Source organism: Phocoena phocoena, chromosome 12 (assembly GCF_963924675.1).
Source record: "Phocoena phocoena chromosome 12, mPhoPho1.1, whole genome shotgun sequence".
NCBI lineage: Eukaryota > Metazoa > Chordata > Mammalia > Artiodactyla > Phocoenidae > Phocoena > Phocoena phocoena.
The window spans coordinates 6,975,212-6,991,339 of NC_089230.1; the positions used below are offsets into that span (position 1 = coordinate 6,975,212).

The 16,128-nt window shown below is 47.8% G+C and overlaps 1 protein-coding gene across 3 annotated transcripts in view; it reads left to right on the forward strand.

Annotated features, from left to right (window-relative positions):
- The window catches only part of PRKN (parkin RBR E3 ubiquitin protein ligase), a 1,024,664-nt gene that overhangs the window by 992,972 nt on the left and 15,564 nt on the right, over positions 1–16,128 (forward strand). For all 3 annotated transcript variants that reach the window (XM_065889067.1, XM_065889066.1, XM_065889068.1), the window contains one exon: positions 1,550–1,633. In XM_065889067.1, coding sequence (XP_065745139.1) covers positions 1,550–1,633 — 84 coding nt within the window. The remainder of the gene's footprint in view (positions 1–1,549; positions 1,634–16,128) is intronic.

Below are 16,128 nucleotides of genomic sequence, written 5' to 3' on the forward strand. Positions count from 1 at the left end.
TGGGGAGGGTGGAAGGGAGGCTCAAGAGGGAGGGGATAAGGGGACATATATATGCATATGGCTGATTCACTTTGGTGTACAACAAAAACTAACATAGTATGGTGAAGCAATTATACTCCAATAAAGATCTATTAAAAAAAAAAAAAAGCCAACGCTGAACCCCCCCAAAAAAAACCCTGAACTTTTTTTAGATCAAATCAGACCTTCTAGATATTTCCTCATTTTGTACGAGACAGATTTATTTAACTAGGAAGCCCATGGCACAATGTATCTAAATTTAAGTTATACTGTCTGAATAGGAGCAAATTAGCAAGTGCATTAATGCTAACTTATCACCAACACATTTTTTTAGCTTTCTCTTGCCTTTTGCCATACTGAAGTGGTGAGGGTTTAATTTTTATAGGCTCTTTCTTTTCTGTTTATATATATATATATATATATGGTCTATTCTTTGTAGTACTGGTATGAAAGGGAATTTAATGTCTTTGTGTCAGGAAAGTTCTATTTATTCTGACAAACTGATCAACCTCCAGAGTGTTCCTGTACCATGAAACTGATTTTATATCTCATCCCCGAGCTAATAAGATGTGAAACATTGTCCCTGTCACACCAAGAGATCAGACTTGCTTCCATGAAAAGGAGTGGGGTGAAATCACACAGTGAGCTCTTCTCAATGATTGAACCATTCAGTTCACAGTTTTTCAACATAAGAACAGAGTGATGGGTCTGAGACAAACCCAAAGATGAGCAGATACATTAAAAAAAAAAAAAAAAAAAAAGCCTTAAGAAAGGACTCTAGGATCCAATTCATTCACTGTTCACCGGATTAGCTGTCAGTTCAGGGAAAATTAAAATGTCAGAAATTAAAACCTGGTGGTCTTGGTGATTTGTGTAATGACATCCTGACACATACCCCCTCTCCCACCAACATGAACCTTTAAGGAAAGTTTATATCCCACAAAACGTGGGCTCATTCTCTTTGCTGTGAGAAGAAATAAACTATAACACTCTGAAAGTGCTGACGAGAAGAGAGATGGTGACATAGCTGTAGAAGAGGCCTTTTCCTTATAAAATACTTGTCTTTCTTGCTTGTTATGTCCTGAGATTAAAATGATCTTCAGATGAGTTGTTAAAACAAGAAATTGACCGTGGGAACAGAGGGGAAGTTGTTTCCGTGGTGGAGACAACGTGAAGGGAAAAAATGTCTTGGGGACTTCCCTGATGGCACAGTGGTTAAGAATCCGCCTGCCAATGCAGGGGACACGGGTTCGTGCCCTGGTCCAGGAGGATCCCACATGCCGCGGAGCGGCTGGGCCCGTGAGCCATGGCCGCTGAGCCTGCGCGTCCGGAGCCTGTGCTCCACAGTGGGAGAGGCCACAACAATGAGAGGCCCGCATACTGCAAAAAAAAAAAAAAAAAAAAAGTAATTTGGCACACAAACCATCACCCAAGTCAGAGGCAGGGATAGAATGAGCTTGGAAAAGAAAAACATGTTGTGACCAAATGCAACCAGCAATTCCCTCTCTAACCTGTATGTGTTCTCCTGCAGTTCGTCTTTTGCCGGGATTGTAAGGAACCGTACCATGAAGGTGAATGTAGTGCCCTGTTTGAAGCCTCAGGAACAGTTACTCAGGTAGAGTACTCTCTTCTTTCCTCAAAGCAGGGCTCAGGCTATGGGGATGAGAGCTATTTCCTGGAGACCATCGAAGGTTCCAATCTGAAAACATCAGGGCCAGCTTAGTAGCCTACAGCTACTAAGTGATGGGACTCTCGACTCCCCGCCATCAGTCCCTCCAGAGCCACTTCCTTCCTCCCGGCGAGCTGTAGACTTCCCAGTGGCCATGTGTGGTGTGTTGGTACTTCCATGAGAGTTTTACCCGAGAGGTAAGTGGATTAGGGATAAGTTATCTTAGCATGATCAGGAGTCTTTAGAAAAGAAAGAAAACCATTCAACAACCTCTCCATCAGGGAAATCAATACTAGCCTCACATTACTTTTTTTGAAAAGTGCCTTTGTTTAAGCTCTTTGGTGAAAACTATCTCCATGAATGAAGTGATAGAAGTATTGCAGTATTATACGATGCAAGGATATCATTGCTTTTTTAGCAATATCGTTACCGAGCTCAGGTCCAGCTGCTCACCGCTGGAAAATCAATACCCAAGAGGCAGTTGTTGGTAGAAAGGAAAATTGCTTTTAATCGGAAAGCCGGCCGTCTGGGGAGATGGTAGACTCGGTGTCCCCAAAAAACCATCTCTGAAGAGTCTGCTTGGCCATGAAAGTTTTTAAAGGGAAAAAGGGAAGTAATCTCAGCTAATCATTGAGATGGGGGGTTAGAGTCGTCACCACCCCCACCCCCCCGCCCCCCCACCACCCCCACCCCGCCCCCGCTGCATGCAGGCTTGTTGACTTCTTGTGATCTTTCTTTGGATGCTATCTCGTTCACACAGTCTGTTCACAGAGTTTGTTCAAGAGATTACTGAAAGGGAAGCTAGGGAAGAGATCCGGTCATCGGTTACTTATTCTTTATTTCTGCTTTGATCCATGCAAAGAACCAACAGGTTAGGCAAGGTATTGTGTGATCAGAAGATTTGATAGGTGTGCTAGGGCCAGAGATGAGCAGAGCTTGGGGGCGCCTAGTTTAAAAGTTAGTTCCAATGTAGCTTTGCTAAATTGACGAGAAAAGGGGTTTCCTGCAAAGAGCTGCTTACAATATCATGGACTGTGCTAAACTGTATTTCAGTCTTGATTAGGTAAAGAACATGTTTACTGAGCCTTACTCTCTGAAATGCTGTATCAGGCTTAGGGAAATGCAAATATATTTTCTTTTATTTATTAATTATGATCAACCAAACCTTAGGGGAAAGGAGTAAAAACTTCAACACAGTTGATGAATTTGCTCATTATTTTTCTCCTGATAGAGATGTTAACAAGGGTATAAACACCAAATCTACCCAGATAAACCCTTTAGTCATTTTATTGACAGGAACCCCATAAATAGAGAAGTTCCAGAACATCTTAATTTCACAGCTGAGAATTTTAAGTATCGCGGAATGCTCTAAAATGAGAGCATAAAGAAGTGAATCCCTGTAAGGTATTCTGTGGATGTATTTACTCAGTATTAGCGTAACTAAAGAAACATAATGAGTGAATTCAGGTCTTCTCAGCTGCTCCTAAAATACTGACCCTGAGCATTGAGAGATTTAGGGCTGAACTGCATTTCTATGGCACACGCTCTTCCTGTTGACTTATTGTAGCTCTGGGCACTCAAATGCAAGCTCACTGGGTCCTGATGTCAGGAATAATAATGACCCTGAGACCCGCCCCCTTGCCTCAGGGCCAGAAGGGTTAGGCCAGGACAAAGGCTGCTACTGTGGGAGATGGGTGTGATCCAGCAGTTGACACGCATATGTTCATATGACAGTAGACCTGGACAAAGCCTTCCAAGAAGGGGTCCCCTAGCATCTGTTTACTTGAACACAGCAGCAGTAAGGTGAAGAGTGTTGCTTAGCCTAAAGCTGTCCAGCGCCTGACCCACTCAATTATCCCCTTCATTCGTCTTTCAGGAGGAACTAACCAACCTTGGTGTTAATGATTAAGGTAGCCCAAATTTAAAAAAGAAAAGAAACTCAGAAATATGGGAGAAAGAGAGTTAGAGCTGGCCTTGAGTGTGGGGCCTTTAGGGACTTTCCACCCCCTCACTTGTTCCCGTAAACCAACCTCTTGCGCCACTCCTTCTCCCTATCGAAACCAATTCTTCTCCCTATCGAAACCAATTCTGGGAGTTTTTCAGTTGACGGGGACTTTCCAGCCAGCGGGTAATTTTCCAGTTGCCCGTAACAGGTATACGCCCTAACCGCCACAATGAATGAACAACTGTAACGGCCAGAAGGTGGGGCAAAAGTTCCTAAGCCAATGAATTCAAAAGTCACCACATTTACCCAATCATTGTGAGAATATACCCGCCCTATGAGTAAATAAACCTATAAAAAGTATGTGATTCCGCTTTTAGGGGTTCCCCATCGGCCTCCTGCGTGAGGTTCAGGGAACCCCGGTGCATCGGCTCCTAATAAACCTCTTGCGTGTTGCAGCGGCTCTCGACTCTTGGCAGTTCTTGGGCGAGTTGGAATCCCTCGTAGACCGTTTGGGTCTAACAGAGTACAGATGACCAGTATCAAGGGGCCTGTGTCTGCACACACCATCAATCAGCAGGTGTTAAATCGAGCATTTCTACTGGCCAGACATCCTGCTAGACTCTCTGAAGAAATGTAGATAAGTACATTTATCTTCAGAGGGGAGCCACAGGGGAGACTCACAGGAAAATAGATAACGATCGTAATGTGCTAAAACAGTTTAGTGAATACAGCTTTGTACACGTGTTTCCCTAGGAAAGTCATGGAGGGTGGGTCAGAGTTTGTCAAGAGAACAGTGGGTTAGGGATGACGGAACATTCCAGCAGAGGGCACTGAATGGACAAAGGTACAGAGGCAAGATTCTCTCCAGCTACCCTGTGTTCTGTCCATCCCTGCATCCCCAGGCTCAAGACAGTATCTGGTGCACAGACATTTAGTGGATGTTTGTTAAGTGATGGTGATGTCGACTGAAGAAAAACACACAACCTAAAAGTTGTGAGTTAAGTTTATTGGGGACCTTACTGAGGACTCTAGCCGGGAGACAGCCTCTCAGCTCTGAAGAGGTAATGGAGGAGCCAGGATTTATAGGAGTTTGTGCTGAAAAAAAAAACAAACAACAAAAAAACATGTAGTCAAACATCAAAAGATTACTGCTAATCAAGCAAAGCAGACCTCTCGAGTTGATGATTTTAGTGCTTTTCTATGTATGGGAAGCTACAAGAGTCCGGGCTCTGAAATTATTCCTTTGATGTGCATCTTAACCACCTAGGGCCGGTACCCAGAGCACAGAACGTTTCCTGATCTTCTGCGTCCTGAATTCCCCTCAAGGTCTACCGTGCAGGCAGCTGCAGTGGCCAGTGGCTTGATTTTGGGCAACATTTGCTCTTTGCTGGAATGGCAGGCAACACTCCCTTTCCACAGTGGCATCTATAAAGAAAAAGACATTGTTTCATTCATTCAATAGTATTAAACACCTGTAGTGGGTTAGGCTTGTTTCTAGGCTCTGGGGATTAAGCTCCTGCTCTCATGGAGTTTATGTTACTTTATTAGATGCCACAAGGCTTGCACACACAATATGATAGGAATTCAGAGGAGGAATCTTTAATTCAAGACAGGGTTATCCAAGAGAGAATTCAGGAAGAGACGGCCCTGCAACAAGACCTCTGTGAAATGAGCCTCCTTCCGGCCTAGGGCTCAGGTAACTGGACCAGCCTCACAGTTCTCTTATTTGAAAACAAAGCGAATGGACCCACCAAACTGGAAAGGTCTGCTGGTTCACTACTGCCTGAGAACAGAAGGCAACTAGTGTTTGGCGGTTTTGCTGCCATTTTTTCCTAAGTCTCTGATCCATTCAGTGTCCTCAGAAGAGACTGTAACTGAGGGGTCGTGGATGACCTACAGTGGTGGGGAAGGGTCGCAAGAACCAAAATCGATGTGGAGGGCCTAGGAGTCCAGCATGGGGGAACCATGACTGCACCAGGCCTGAAGGGACAAGAGGAGGAAATGGCGTAACACGGGGACCAACCTCAAGAGCTGGAACCATGGAGGAGCTCTGACAGGAGGTGTAATCGTGGAGAGTCCAGCGTTGCCAGAAGTAGACAAAGCCGGAGGGGAGTGAGGACCAACACCTTGACTTCTCCCGCTCACCCTCTGGTCTCTTGCAAACGTCTCCCATTGGCCACACCCAACTGAAAGCCAGCCGTAAGGGACCCAAGGGACACAGCCCACCAGATTCAGCCTTCCACACACAGAGCAGAGGAGAGAAAAGAACACAGAATAACCAGTATACCCTCTATGGACTGGTTTACCACGTCTCCGGTTTCCTCACTTCAACAAGAGCTACTCTTGGACACGGAGAAGGATGAACCCAACAAGCTGTTTCATCAGACTGAAAGAGCCAATTCCGTTTGGCAAGAGAATGAAGGGTTTTTATTTTCATAGAGCCAGTTTATTTTCTGTTCCCTACATTTCTCCCAAACAGCAGTGATCTCCAAATGGATGACCTCTGCAATCCCACTTAACTGAAAGGGTGGCACTCCACACACCTAACAATAAAAATCTAATCGCAGCCTCCCTTCCTGGAACGGAAGGCTTCAGGTGCATCCTCGTGTCTGAATTTTGCTAAGACATCAAAATGCCCGCATTAGCCTTCTTCAAATTTCCTTTCAATTCAATTCGTTTGTAAGGTTTTTCCTTTCAGCCGTCTGTGGCTACTCTCCACCGTTCTCGCTCTAAAGCTGAGCGGTTTCTGACATTATCCAGCCAGACAAGCCCATGTCTCCCAGGGCCCAATCAGGATTTTCCCATAAGTTAAGCCGCTTGACCCTAATCTTAATGCATTTTTTGATTAATGCAACATTTATTTTAAAAAGCAAACTCAAAAATTGGTTTTAAATTGGTTTTAAAATATTGAACAAGCCTGCAGTTGAAACTGCTGGGGGTTTGGGGAATCAGTGACAGAAGATCAATCCGTCACGGGCTAATGAGAGTCCAGCCCCATTTGCTGCTTCTTGCTGGAGCCGGGTTGTTCTCCTGCACGTATTCCCCCTGGAGGCTTTCTAATAAGTAAACACTTGCTCTTGTAAACCACATAAATTGATTCATTCTCTCGGGGCTTCTAAGTAGTTGACGTGACTCTTCCGATTCAACAAGAAGGCAACAGAGACCTCCAGAGTTTTCATGGTGTTGTCCGGGACCACAAAGGAGGTTATTCTCATTGGCAGCACCTGATCAGAGTAGTTTGGGAACAGTGACCGCTCTCTCTGATGAATAAATCCGCAGTGTCTAACGGGAGTGTGCCACCCCTGCCTGCCTGGTGTCTGCTCGACCTCCAAGACCCAGATCGTAAGACAGGTCCTCCATGAGGCCGCCTGCCCACCCCACTACCTCCTCCAAGCTCTCAGACTACGCCACATACCTCTGCTGTACATTCTTCACATGGAAATGTTGTTTCCCTATATCTTCACTAAAATTCTGAACTTTTCTCAGTGCAAGGTTTTTACCTGTTTTGTCTTTATAACCCCCAGTGCCTAGCACGTAGTGACACTCATTAAATGTTAGTGAATGAATGACAGCTCCCTCTTTCCTCGCCATACATCCGTCCTCACCGTGAGGCTGGGAAAGCACGCTACAGGAATGCGTGGGGAGGAGTAGATCAAGATGGTGACATGGGGGCTTCCCTGGTGGCGCAGTGGTTGAGAGTCCTCCTGCCGATGCAGGGACACGGGTTCGTGCCCCGGTCCGGGAAGATCCCACATGCCGCGGAGCGGCTGGGCCCGTGAGCCATGGCCGCTGGGCCTGCGCGTCCAGAGCCTGTGCTCCGCAACGGGAGAGGCCACAACAGTGAGAGGCCCGCGTACCGCAAAAAAAAAAAAAAAAAAAATTGGACTAAATCTTCTCAAATCCTGCCACTGCTTTATCAAATCAGTTTAGGTAATAATCTAAATCATTTGTTGTCACTTCAACCATCTTCACAGCTTCTTCACCAGGAGTAAATTCCACCTCAAGAAACAATTTTATGGGAATTCCCTGGTGGTCCAGTGGTTAGGCCTCAGTGCTTTCACTGCCAGCCAGGGAACAAAGATCCTGCAAGCCGCGCGGCCAAGAAGAAGAAAGGAAACAACTTCCTTTGCTCATGCATAAGAAGCAAGCTCTTATCCGTAAAGTCTTATCATGAGATGCAGCAGTTCAGTCGCATCTTCAGGCTCCACTTCTAATTCTCGTTCTCTCGCTCTTTCCACCACATCTGCAGTTATTTGCTTCACTGAAGTCTTGAGCCCCTCAAAGTCACCCATGAGTGTTGGAATCAAACTCCTGTTCATGTTGATATTTTGACCTCTTCCAATGAATCATGAATGTTCTTCATGGCGTCTGAAACGGTGAATCCTTTCCAGAGGTCTTCAATATACGTTGCCAAGATCCATCAGAGGCATCACTATCTATGGCAGGTATAGCCTTGCGAAATGGATTTCTTAAATAATAAGAATTGAAAGTCAAAATGACTCTGATCCATGGACTGCAAGATGGGTGTTGTGTCAGCAGGCATGAAAACAACATGAATCTCGTTGTACTTCTCCATCAGAGCTCTTGGGTGACCAGGTGCATTGTCAGTGAGCAGTAATATCGTGAAAGGAACCTTTTTTCTGAGCAGTAGGTCTCAACTATGGGCTTGAAATATTCAGTAAACCGTGTCGTAAACAGCTGCGCCGTCATCCGGGCTTTGGTTGTTCTGTTTACAGAGCACAGGCGGAGTAGGCCGAGCACAATTCTTAAGGGTCCCAGGATTTGGGGAACAGTAAGCGAGCATTAGATTCAACTTAAAGTCACCAGGTGCATTCGCCCCTAACAAGAAAGTCAGCCTGTCCTTTGACGCTTTGAAGCCGGGCATCGACTTCTAACTCTGAAAGTCCTAGATGGCATCTTCTTCCGAGGTAAGACTGTTTCACCTGCTGTTTAGCGTAGCATGAATTATCTCAGCTGGATCTTCTCCATCAGCACCTGCTACTTCACCTTGTACTTTGATGTGATGGAGACGGCTTGTTTCCTTAACCCTCATGAGCCAACCTCTGCTGGCTTCACACTTTTCTTCTGCAGCTTCCTCACCTCTCTCAGCCTTCACAGAACTGAAGAGAGTCGGGGCCTTTCTCTGGATTAGGCTTTGGTTTAAGGGAATGTTGTGGCTGATTTGATCTGTCCAGACCACTCAAACTTTCTTCATATCAGCAATAAGGCTATCGCACTTTCTTATCGTTCATGTGTCCGCTGGAGTAGCGCTTTAAATTTCCTTCAAGAGCTTTTCCTTTGCGTTCACAGCTTGACTAAACGTTTGGTGCAAGAGGCCTGGCTTTCGGCCTGTGTGGGCCTCGGACACGGCCTTCCCCACCGAGCTTAATCACTTCTAGCTTTTGATTTAAAGCGAGAGACTCACAACACTTCCTTTCATTTGAACACTTAGAGGACACTGTAGGGTTATGAATTGGCCTGATTTCAATATTGTTGTGTCTCAGGGAATAAGGAGGCCCAAGGAGAGGGGGAGAGACACAGGGGAGTGCCCGGTCTGTGGAGCAGTCAGAGCACACACAACATTTACCGCTTAAGTTGGAAGTCTTACGTGGGCGCGGTTCATGGGGGCCTCGTAAAAGTTACAATAGTAACATCAAAGGTCACTGATCACAGATCACCATGACAGATACACTAATGATGGAAAAGTTTGAATTATTGTGAGACAAGTGTGACAAAATGTGTGACAAGTGTGACAAAATGTGTGACAAGTGTGACACGAAGTGAGCCAGCGCTATTGGGAAGGTGGCGCTGACAGACTTGCTGAGGCACGGTTGCCATAAACCTTCCATCTGTAAAAAGCACAGTATCTGTGAAGTGCAACAAAGGGAAGCACCATCGAATGAGGTACGCCTGTACGGCTATGCGCTAGACAGCCACAGGGACCCAGAGGTTAGCTGAGCGACTCCTCTACACCAGACAGCGGAGAAGATGGCCACCTTGAAACAGGAACCCCAACTCTCAACTTCTCCTAGAGGCGCAAAGGGTCTGGACCTCACATCTAGGGCCGCAGCTGTTAAGATTCCCACCAGAAGGCCTGGCTCCCACAACAGCTAGCTCTGAAAACCAACAGGGCTTGTGTCCATGAGACCCATAAGACTCTAGCAAACAAAGAAGCGATTCGTAACAGACGCACAAGCACTCACCGTGGCTATCCCCCCAGGGCTTAGCGGGGGCTACTCTTCATTGCCGTGGCTTCTCTTGTTGCGGAGCACGGGCTCTGGTCTAGGTGAACAGGCTTCAGTAGTTATGGCACGTGGGCTCCATAGTTGTGGCTTGCGTACTTAGTTGCTCCTCGGCATGTGGGATCTTCCCGGACCAGGGGTCGAACCCGTGTTCCCTGCACTGGCAGGCGGATTCTTAACCACCGCGCCACCAGGGAAGTCCCTGTGTCAGTAATCTTTTGATTCATAAGAGAAAATAAGATTCCCACAATAAACCACTGTTCCCTCCTTCAGCCTCCTAAATTAGAAGAATAAAGCCACCATTTTGCCCAGGGAAAGATAATAATAATTTACCCTTGTGTAGTACTTGGTTACAAAGCACCTTCAAATACACCATCACATGTTGAGCCTCATCGCAACTTTTTGCGGTGGATTTAGATGACAGGCAAGGCAGGAGGAGGGAGAGTGACCTGCCAGGAGCTAGAGTTGATCATCACCAGATCAGTAGTGCTTACTGGTGTCACTCTGCATTTTGAAAAAGGGAGACATGCAGGTTAATGCTGGCTGTCCCAGCGTGGCAAACTTAAATGCTAACAGGCACCAGACTAGTAATATAAACAAGCCGAGTAGGCTGGATTAAGCTCACAGGCCTCTCAATGTTTTGAGTGTAAAGATACAGTGCACTTTTCGTCTAACTTTCCTATTTCAACAAACAGAACAACAGCAGAATAGCACATCAAAGCACCAGCCTGCAAGAACAGTTACACACGGACCGCGATGGAGTCTGTGCCAGGCCAGGGTGCGCATAGCTTGTCAGTGCCACACGGCTGCGTCACTCAGGTCAGTTGTTACCAGGCAGAGATGAGGGACCCATGTCACCAGATCTCCCCAACTGGTTTTTTAAGGTTTGAGTAGCTTGAAATCCATGTGTTTATGTTAAATATCCTTATTTTTAAAGGTCAAGAACTAACTTAAAAAAAATGTAAACATCTATCCATAGGTGGAATTGTGTCTGCAGACTCTGTGTTCCATGACTTTGAACCTTATTTCTGCTAAGTCTGAATTTCTTATAATCAATTAAAAGAAGGAAAATAGAGATTCAGTAAACATTTATAAAGTACCTACTATGCACCATGCACAGTACTCGGTATTTTGGATACAACATTAAACATAGACCAGCCTCTGATCTCATGAGGTTTATAATCTAGTGACATAGAAAAACATCTTAACAAGTAATTAAAATATTTACGTGCCAACAGCCACAAAAGGGGACGCTCAGGAAGCTATGACATCCAGGCTTCTAAGAGATTTAAAGAACTGTTCACAGGAAGGAATGAAATCTAACGCCTAAAAAATGAACTGTCCAGGCAAGGATGGCACGAAGGGCGCTTTAGGCAGAGGGACAAGATATGCAGAGTTCTAGAGGTGAAAGAGAATGGCATACTCAGAGAAACGAGGGAAGCTCAGTGTGACTGTTGTATAAGCGTTGGTGGCAGTAGCCATAGTAGGCAGCGCTCAGCAAATAAAGTCTTATGAGTCAGGTTACGGAGGTTAGAGTTAAGGGCAGTGAGAAGGCATTAAAGGATTTTAATGAGATTGACATCATCAGATTGATGTTTTTGAAAGATCACCAGCTGTAATAGGAAAAACAGGAGGGACTCGTAAGAGGTCGTGTTTTTAGGAAGCCAACCCTGAGACCCTTGAGGTTTGAGTGCAGGTGCGGGAGGGCACTTTGGGGACTAGCTCTGTGCAGGGTGACGGCAAAGGGAGGGGGTGAGCTGCAGTACAGCTGCAGCAGGGGCCTCAGCCAGTCCTGTAAGGAGCTCTGGGGCTAGGGTGGTCCTTCAGATTTGCTCTGCATCAAGGGGGGCAGGAGGGCAGGAGTTTACACCCCCTCACGTAGACCAGTCTTTGGCTGTGAGCCCCCCCCGACCCAGGAGGGAGCAGGACCTTGGGGGAGGAAGCCGCTTGCTTCAGCTGAGGGCAGGTCCTGGATAGAGACTTAGCCGAGGGCTGTGTGTTGCCAACATACCCCGCGGCCGGGGAAATAGTTGCTCTGGCCAGTTTCACAGCACTCACTGCAGTCCTCCCCTTGCACTCTGAGAGAATGAGGAAGAGACCACGGAGGTTTACAAGAGGGAAGTCAGCAGGCTGAACTACAGCTCACAGCCCTGCAGTTGGGCTGTGGGTTGTGACTGTTTCGCCCTCACCCTCAGCCAAGCACCTCTAGGTTATCCCTGATGGGTCCAAACCCCTGCTTACCTGCCTTTCTAAAGCCAGGACTACTGAGCGTGGCCATTTGCTATCCACATTGGGCAGGAGAGCACCAAGGGATGCCACAGTGAACCACCTGGGTGCCAACCGTATTCCTCCTCCCTCCATTCCATAGCTGCAGCCCTACCTTTTCCTAATGGTCACTTATCCCTGCCAGAAAGGTGACTCCTTTCCTTGCCTGCCAGTCTCTGGGTAAACACATAAGGTGACCAAATGGCAGCTGTAGCTTGAAGTTTAATAGAATTCTTGGTGTGTTCCCTGGTAGAAGCATCTTCCCTGTGGAAACCAGAGCCTCTGTATCTGTAAGGCTCCAAGTTGCCCAGGTAGAGCACAGATTCCCAGGTGGGTCACTGAGAGTAATAATAAGTGGGGCTTACATTCCTACTCCCGCCATCGTATTCTACCTGTTGGAGACACGGTATCGTACTGTGGTTTTTTATTTAGAGTGTAAATCTCGTCTTGAAGAATAGCACCTCAGGGTGGGAGGGAGACACAAGAGGGAGGGGATATGGGGATATGTGTATACATATAGCTGATTCACTTTGTTATACAGAAGAAACTAAGAGACCATTGTAAAGCAATTATACTCAATAATGTTAAAAAATAATAAAATTAAAAAAAATAAAAGAATAGCACCTCATCTCCACTTACTGCTGGAGATGTAGGAGCTCCAGCTGCATCTTGAAAGGCAGGCCGATCACTGGGTCGGATCAGCGGCTTCTGGGTCATATGATATGTGACAGGACCAGTGTGCACTATGGTCACGTGCCCTCTGTGACATGCCCTTTGCTAGAAAGTGGGTTTCCTTAGTCCAATGTGATGTTATACAAGATCCCATAAGCCTTCAGATGGTGGTTCTGTCTGAGGGTCTGTTGTCAAGAAAGGCAAACCCATACCTAGAATAGGACTCAGTTCCTGTCAAGATGGAATTTTTACCTCTTCCGGTAAAAATGTAATCAACTTGACATCCGCAGTCAGATCGTTCTCCTTGAAGGATGTGCTGTACTAGGGACTTAATGTTGCTGACACGTTGGACATTGGCAGTGGCAGTAGCTACCTCAGACTTGGCAAGTGAAAGCCGAAACTATAGGATCCGAGCAGAGCTGCCATCTTGCCACCGTGAGTGCTCCATTCAGGAGCCCATTGACAAGCACTGGTGTGGCTGGCTGATGTCAACTGGCTGGATCATTCTACTTACTAGTTGAAGGCCCCTTTCTGTGGCAGATGCTCTCCTGTGGGCATTAATATGTTGCATATCTCATGCCCGCTCTCACAATTCTATCCACGTGCCTTTTATGCAGATCTCCTTGTCTTCTTTGTCCTCATCCTGGATGTGCCACCTTCCTCTCGTGAAGGATTGCAGCTGACGCTCCAGCTGCATGGGGCTCAGGAGCACGCTGGGAGCTTTTTCCAAACAGCGCCGCTCAGAACTCTAGACATTGCCATTGTGATTCTCTTACTGGCTTGCAATAAACTCCATGCGACATCTTTTCCCACCACACACACCTTGAATACCATAGGGTCTGCCTATTTGTATGGCCCCAGAGACAGGACTGCTTGCACTGGAGCCAACCCAGGGCACAGCCCTTCGCAGCTCTGACACCACTCAAAGCTTCCAGGGCTCGTGTCCCACAGGGAATGGCCTCTTCTCTGGCAGCCAGCTGGCAAGTGTTCAACTCTGTCCCCTGCCCCATCGTATGGTCTGTGTCCTAGGACCACTCCTGGTACCAGCTGTCATAGGTCACGTTCCCAGGGAAACCGCCTCTGAGTCTGGCAGACAGAGGGTGTCTGTGGGCGTGCTCTCAGGAATGACACCTTAGGAAGAGAGGGAAGCAGGACAGAGCGGAGGGAGAAGCTGAAGTGATGCCGTTACAACGGGAGATGAGGGGAGCTAGAGGCGGGGCGGCTCTTGAGAGTTGTCTCACCCTGAGTGCGGGGCTGGAGGCTGAACTTTAGCCCCCGTCCATCCATACGTCAGCTGGTCATTGGGTGTGTGTTGTCCCCACCTCCACAAGGAATGAGGCAGTGCTTTGACTTAGGGAAAGTCCCGTGTAGCATCTCAGCAGAGATGCAGCCAAAGTTGTCCGCAGCTGGGGAAACCAGTGCCCAAGGTGGGGCAGGGCTGCGCTGCAGCCAAGGGTCCACCAGCAGAGTCACGACGAGCGACTCATCGGGGTGCTGACAAGGGCAGCGGGGAGACGGAGAGGTGGTGGGTCTCAGGTAGGATCCAGACCTTGGCAATGAATTAGAGGACAGGATGAGAGCAGTAATGAGTTCATGTCAATGCTCAGATTTCCACCTTGGGTGAACTTGGGTGGGTAACAGTGCCATTCACTGGGAGAGGAAACACAGGGACAGAAGCAAGGTGCTCGGGGAGAGATGACGAGTTCACTCTGGACATCTCAGCAGAGGTGCTCGGCGGGTAAAGGAATAGATGCGTAGACCACCTCAGAGGGATGTCTTGGCTGATAAAGACACCGATTAATCATCTCCAATTGATCGCTCCTCACCCAGGTCCCCTGCCTCAACCTCCCCGGTTCTACCACCGGAGGCTGAGGGACGTGCCTGCCCTGGAGAAGGAGAGCAAAGCAGCGCTGGCTCAGGAGGACTGGATTCCTGGGTGTGCTTGGCTGACTCACTGCAGACTTATCTCCTGGCCACTTACTGCTGTTCACACAGGTGCAGCCCCAGAATCGGGAGACGGGGGGAATTTATTATCCCCAGAGGTCTAGGTCCACAGTTACTTGGGAGTGTAGCTCCTGAATCGCCTGTTGGTTTAAGTAATGCAGCTTTATCAATGCACTTCGCTCAGATTCTTGACCCTGGATGTGTAGGGTGGCAGACGTGCAGACACGTAGTGACGGTGCTAGAGCCCAGGAAACGCAGGCGCGTCGTCCGCCTGTCATTCAGTAGGAAGGAGGAGAACAGGTGCAGAAGACAACACTGGCGCTTCTGTAGTGCCTTCCCCAAGCACTTGGTCTGTTGGCCCCGGGGGAGCAGAAATGGCCCTGGGCTACTGCTCAGGACAGGCTATGATCTCCTCCACTTCCGGGCAAGTTTGTCAATTCTTACAGCGTTTTTCCTCACCTGCCACACTGGGCCAGCAAGGTCTACAAACAATGGAAAGAGAATGTATGTGAAGGATTTTATGCCTTGTAAAGTACTACAGAATGGTACAACTTTGAGGTTTGGGTATTTTTAAGGCTGAATGCTAAAAGTGTCAGGCACCAGAGAGAGAAAATGAAAGACAACATTGAAAAACAAACAGAGGCACACTTCAGCGTGTGGACACACACTCACACATACACACAAACATTCACACACACTCTCACACACACACTCGCACTCACTCATTCACACATCAAACTTTACCACGCAGACCCAGGGCTCCGTCTCTCCGACAGCCCCTCCTGTTCTCCAGCAGTTGTTCTCTTCTCCTCCGGGGCCATCAGTGGAGAGAGAGAAACTGGGCTGCCCGCAGCGCTGCCTGGGGCTTCAGCCTCTCTCCCTAGGGGGTTTCTAGATGCCTCCCCAGCCCCAGGAGTTCCACGCAGCCTGGTGTCCACACTGAAGGACACGATCTCTCCCTGGTCCCAGCAGGAGCTCAGCCCTCCTCGCAGACACCAGGCCAGAGTCCCCGCCTCGGCTGCCTCCCCGCGTGGGGAGCTCACGTGGAGCTGCCCCGAGCCCTCTGGATCCACGCGGGTTTAGGGGTCCTGGCCGGCTCGCTAGAGGAGGCCTGAAAGCACAGCCCTCACCTGAACCCGCTTGTCCAGACCCTGCGCCCCAGACTCAGGAGCAGCTGTTGGAACAACGCCGTAACGTGGAAAGTATTTTTACAGAAACTTGTTACCACACACATATACCCCCCCCACACACACACACCACACAATATATTCAACACACATATATCGCGTACACACATATGTGGTATATCTGCATGTGTATACTCAACACACACACCCATGCCCCATACACACCCCACCCCACATAAGCACCAC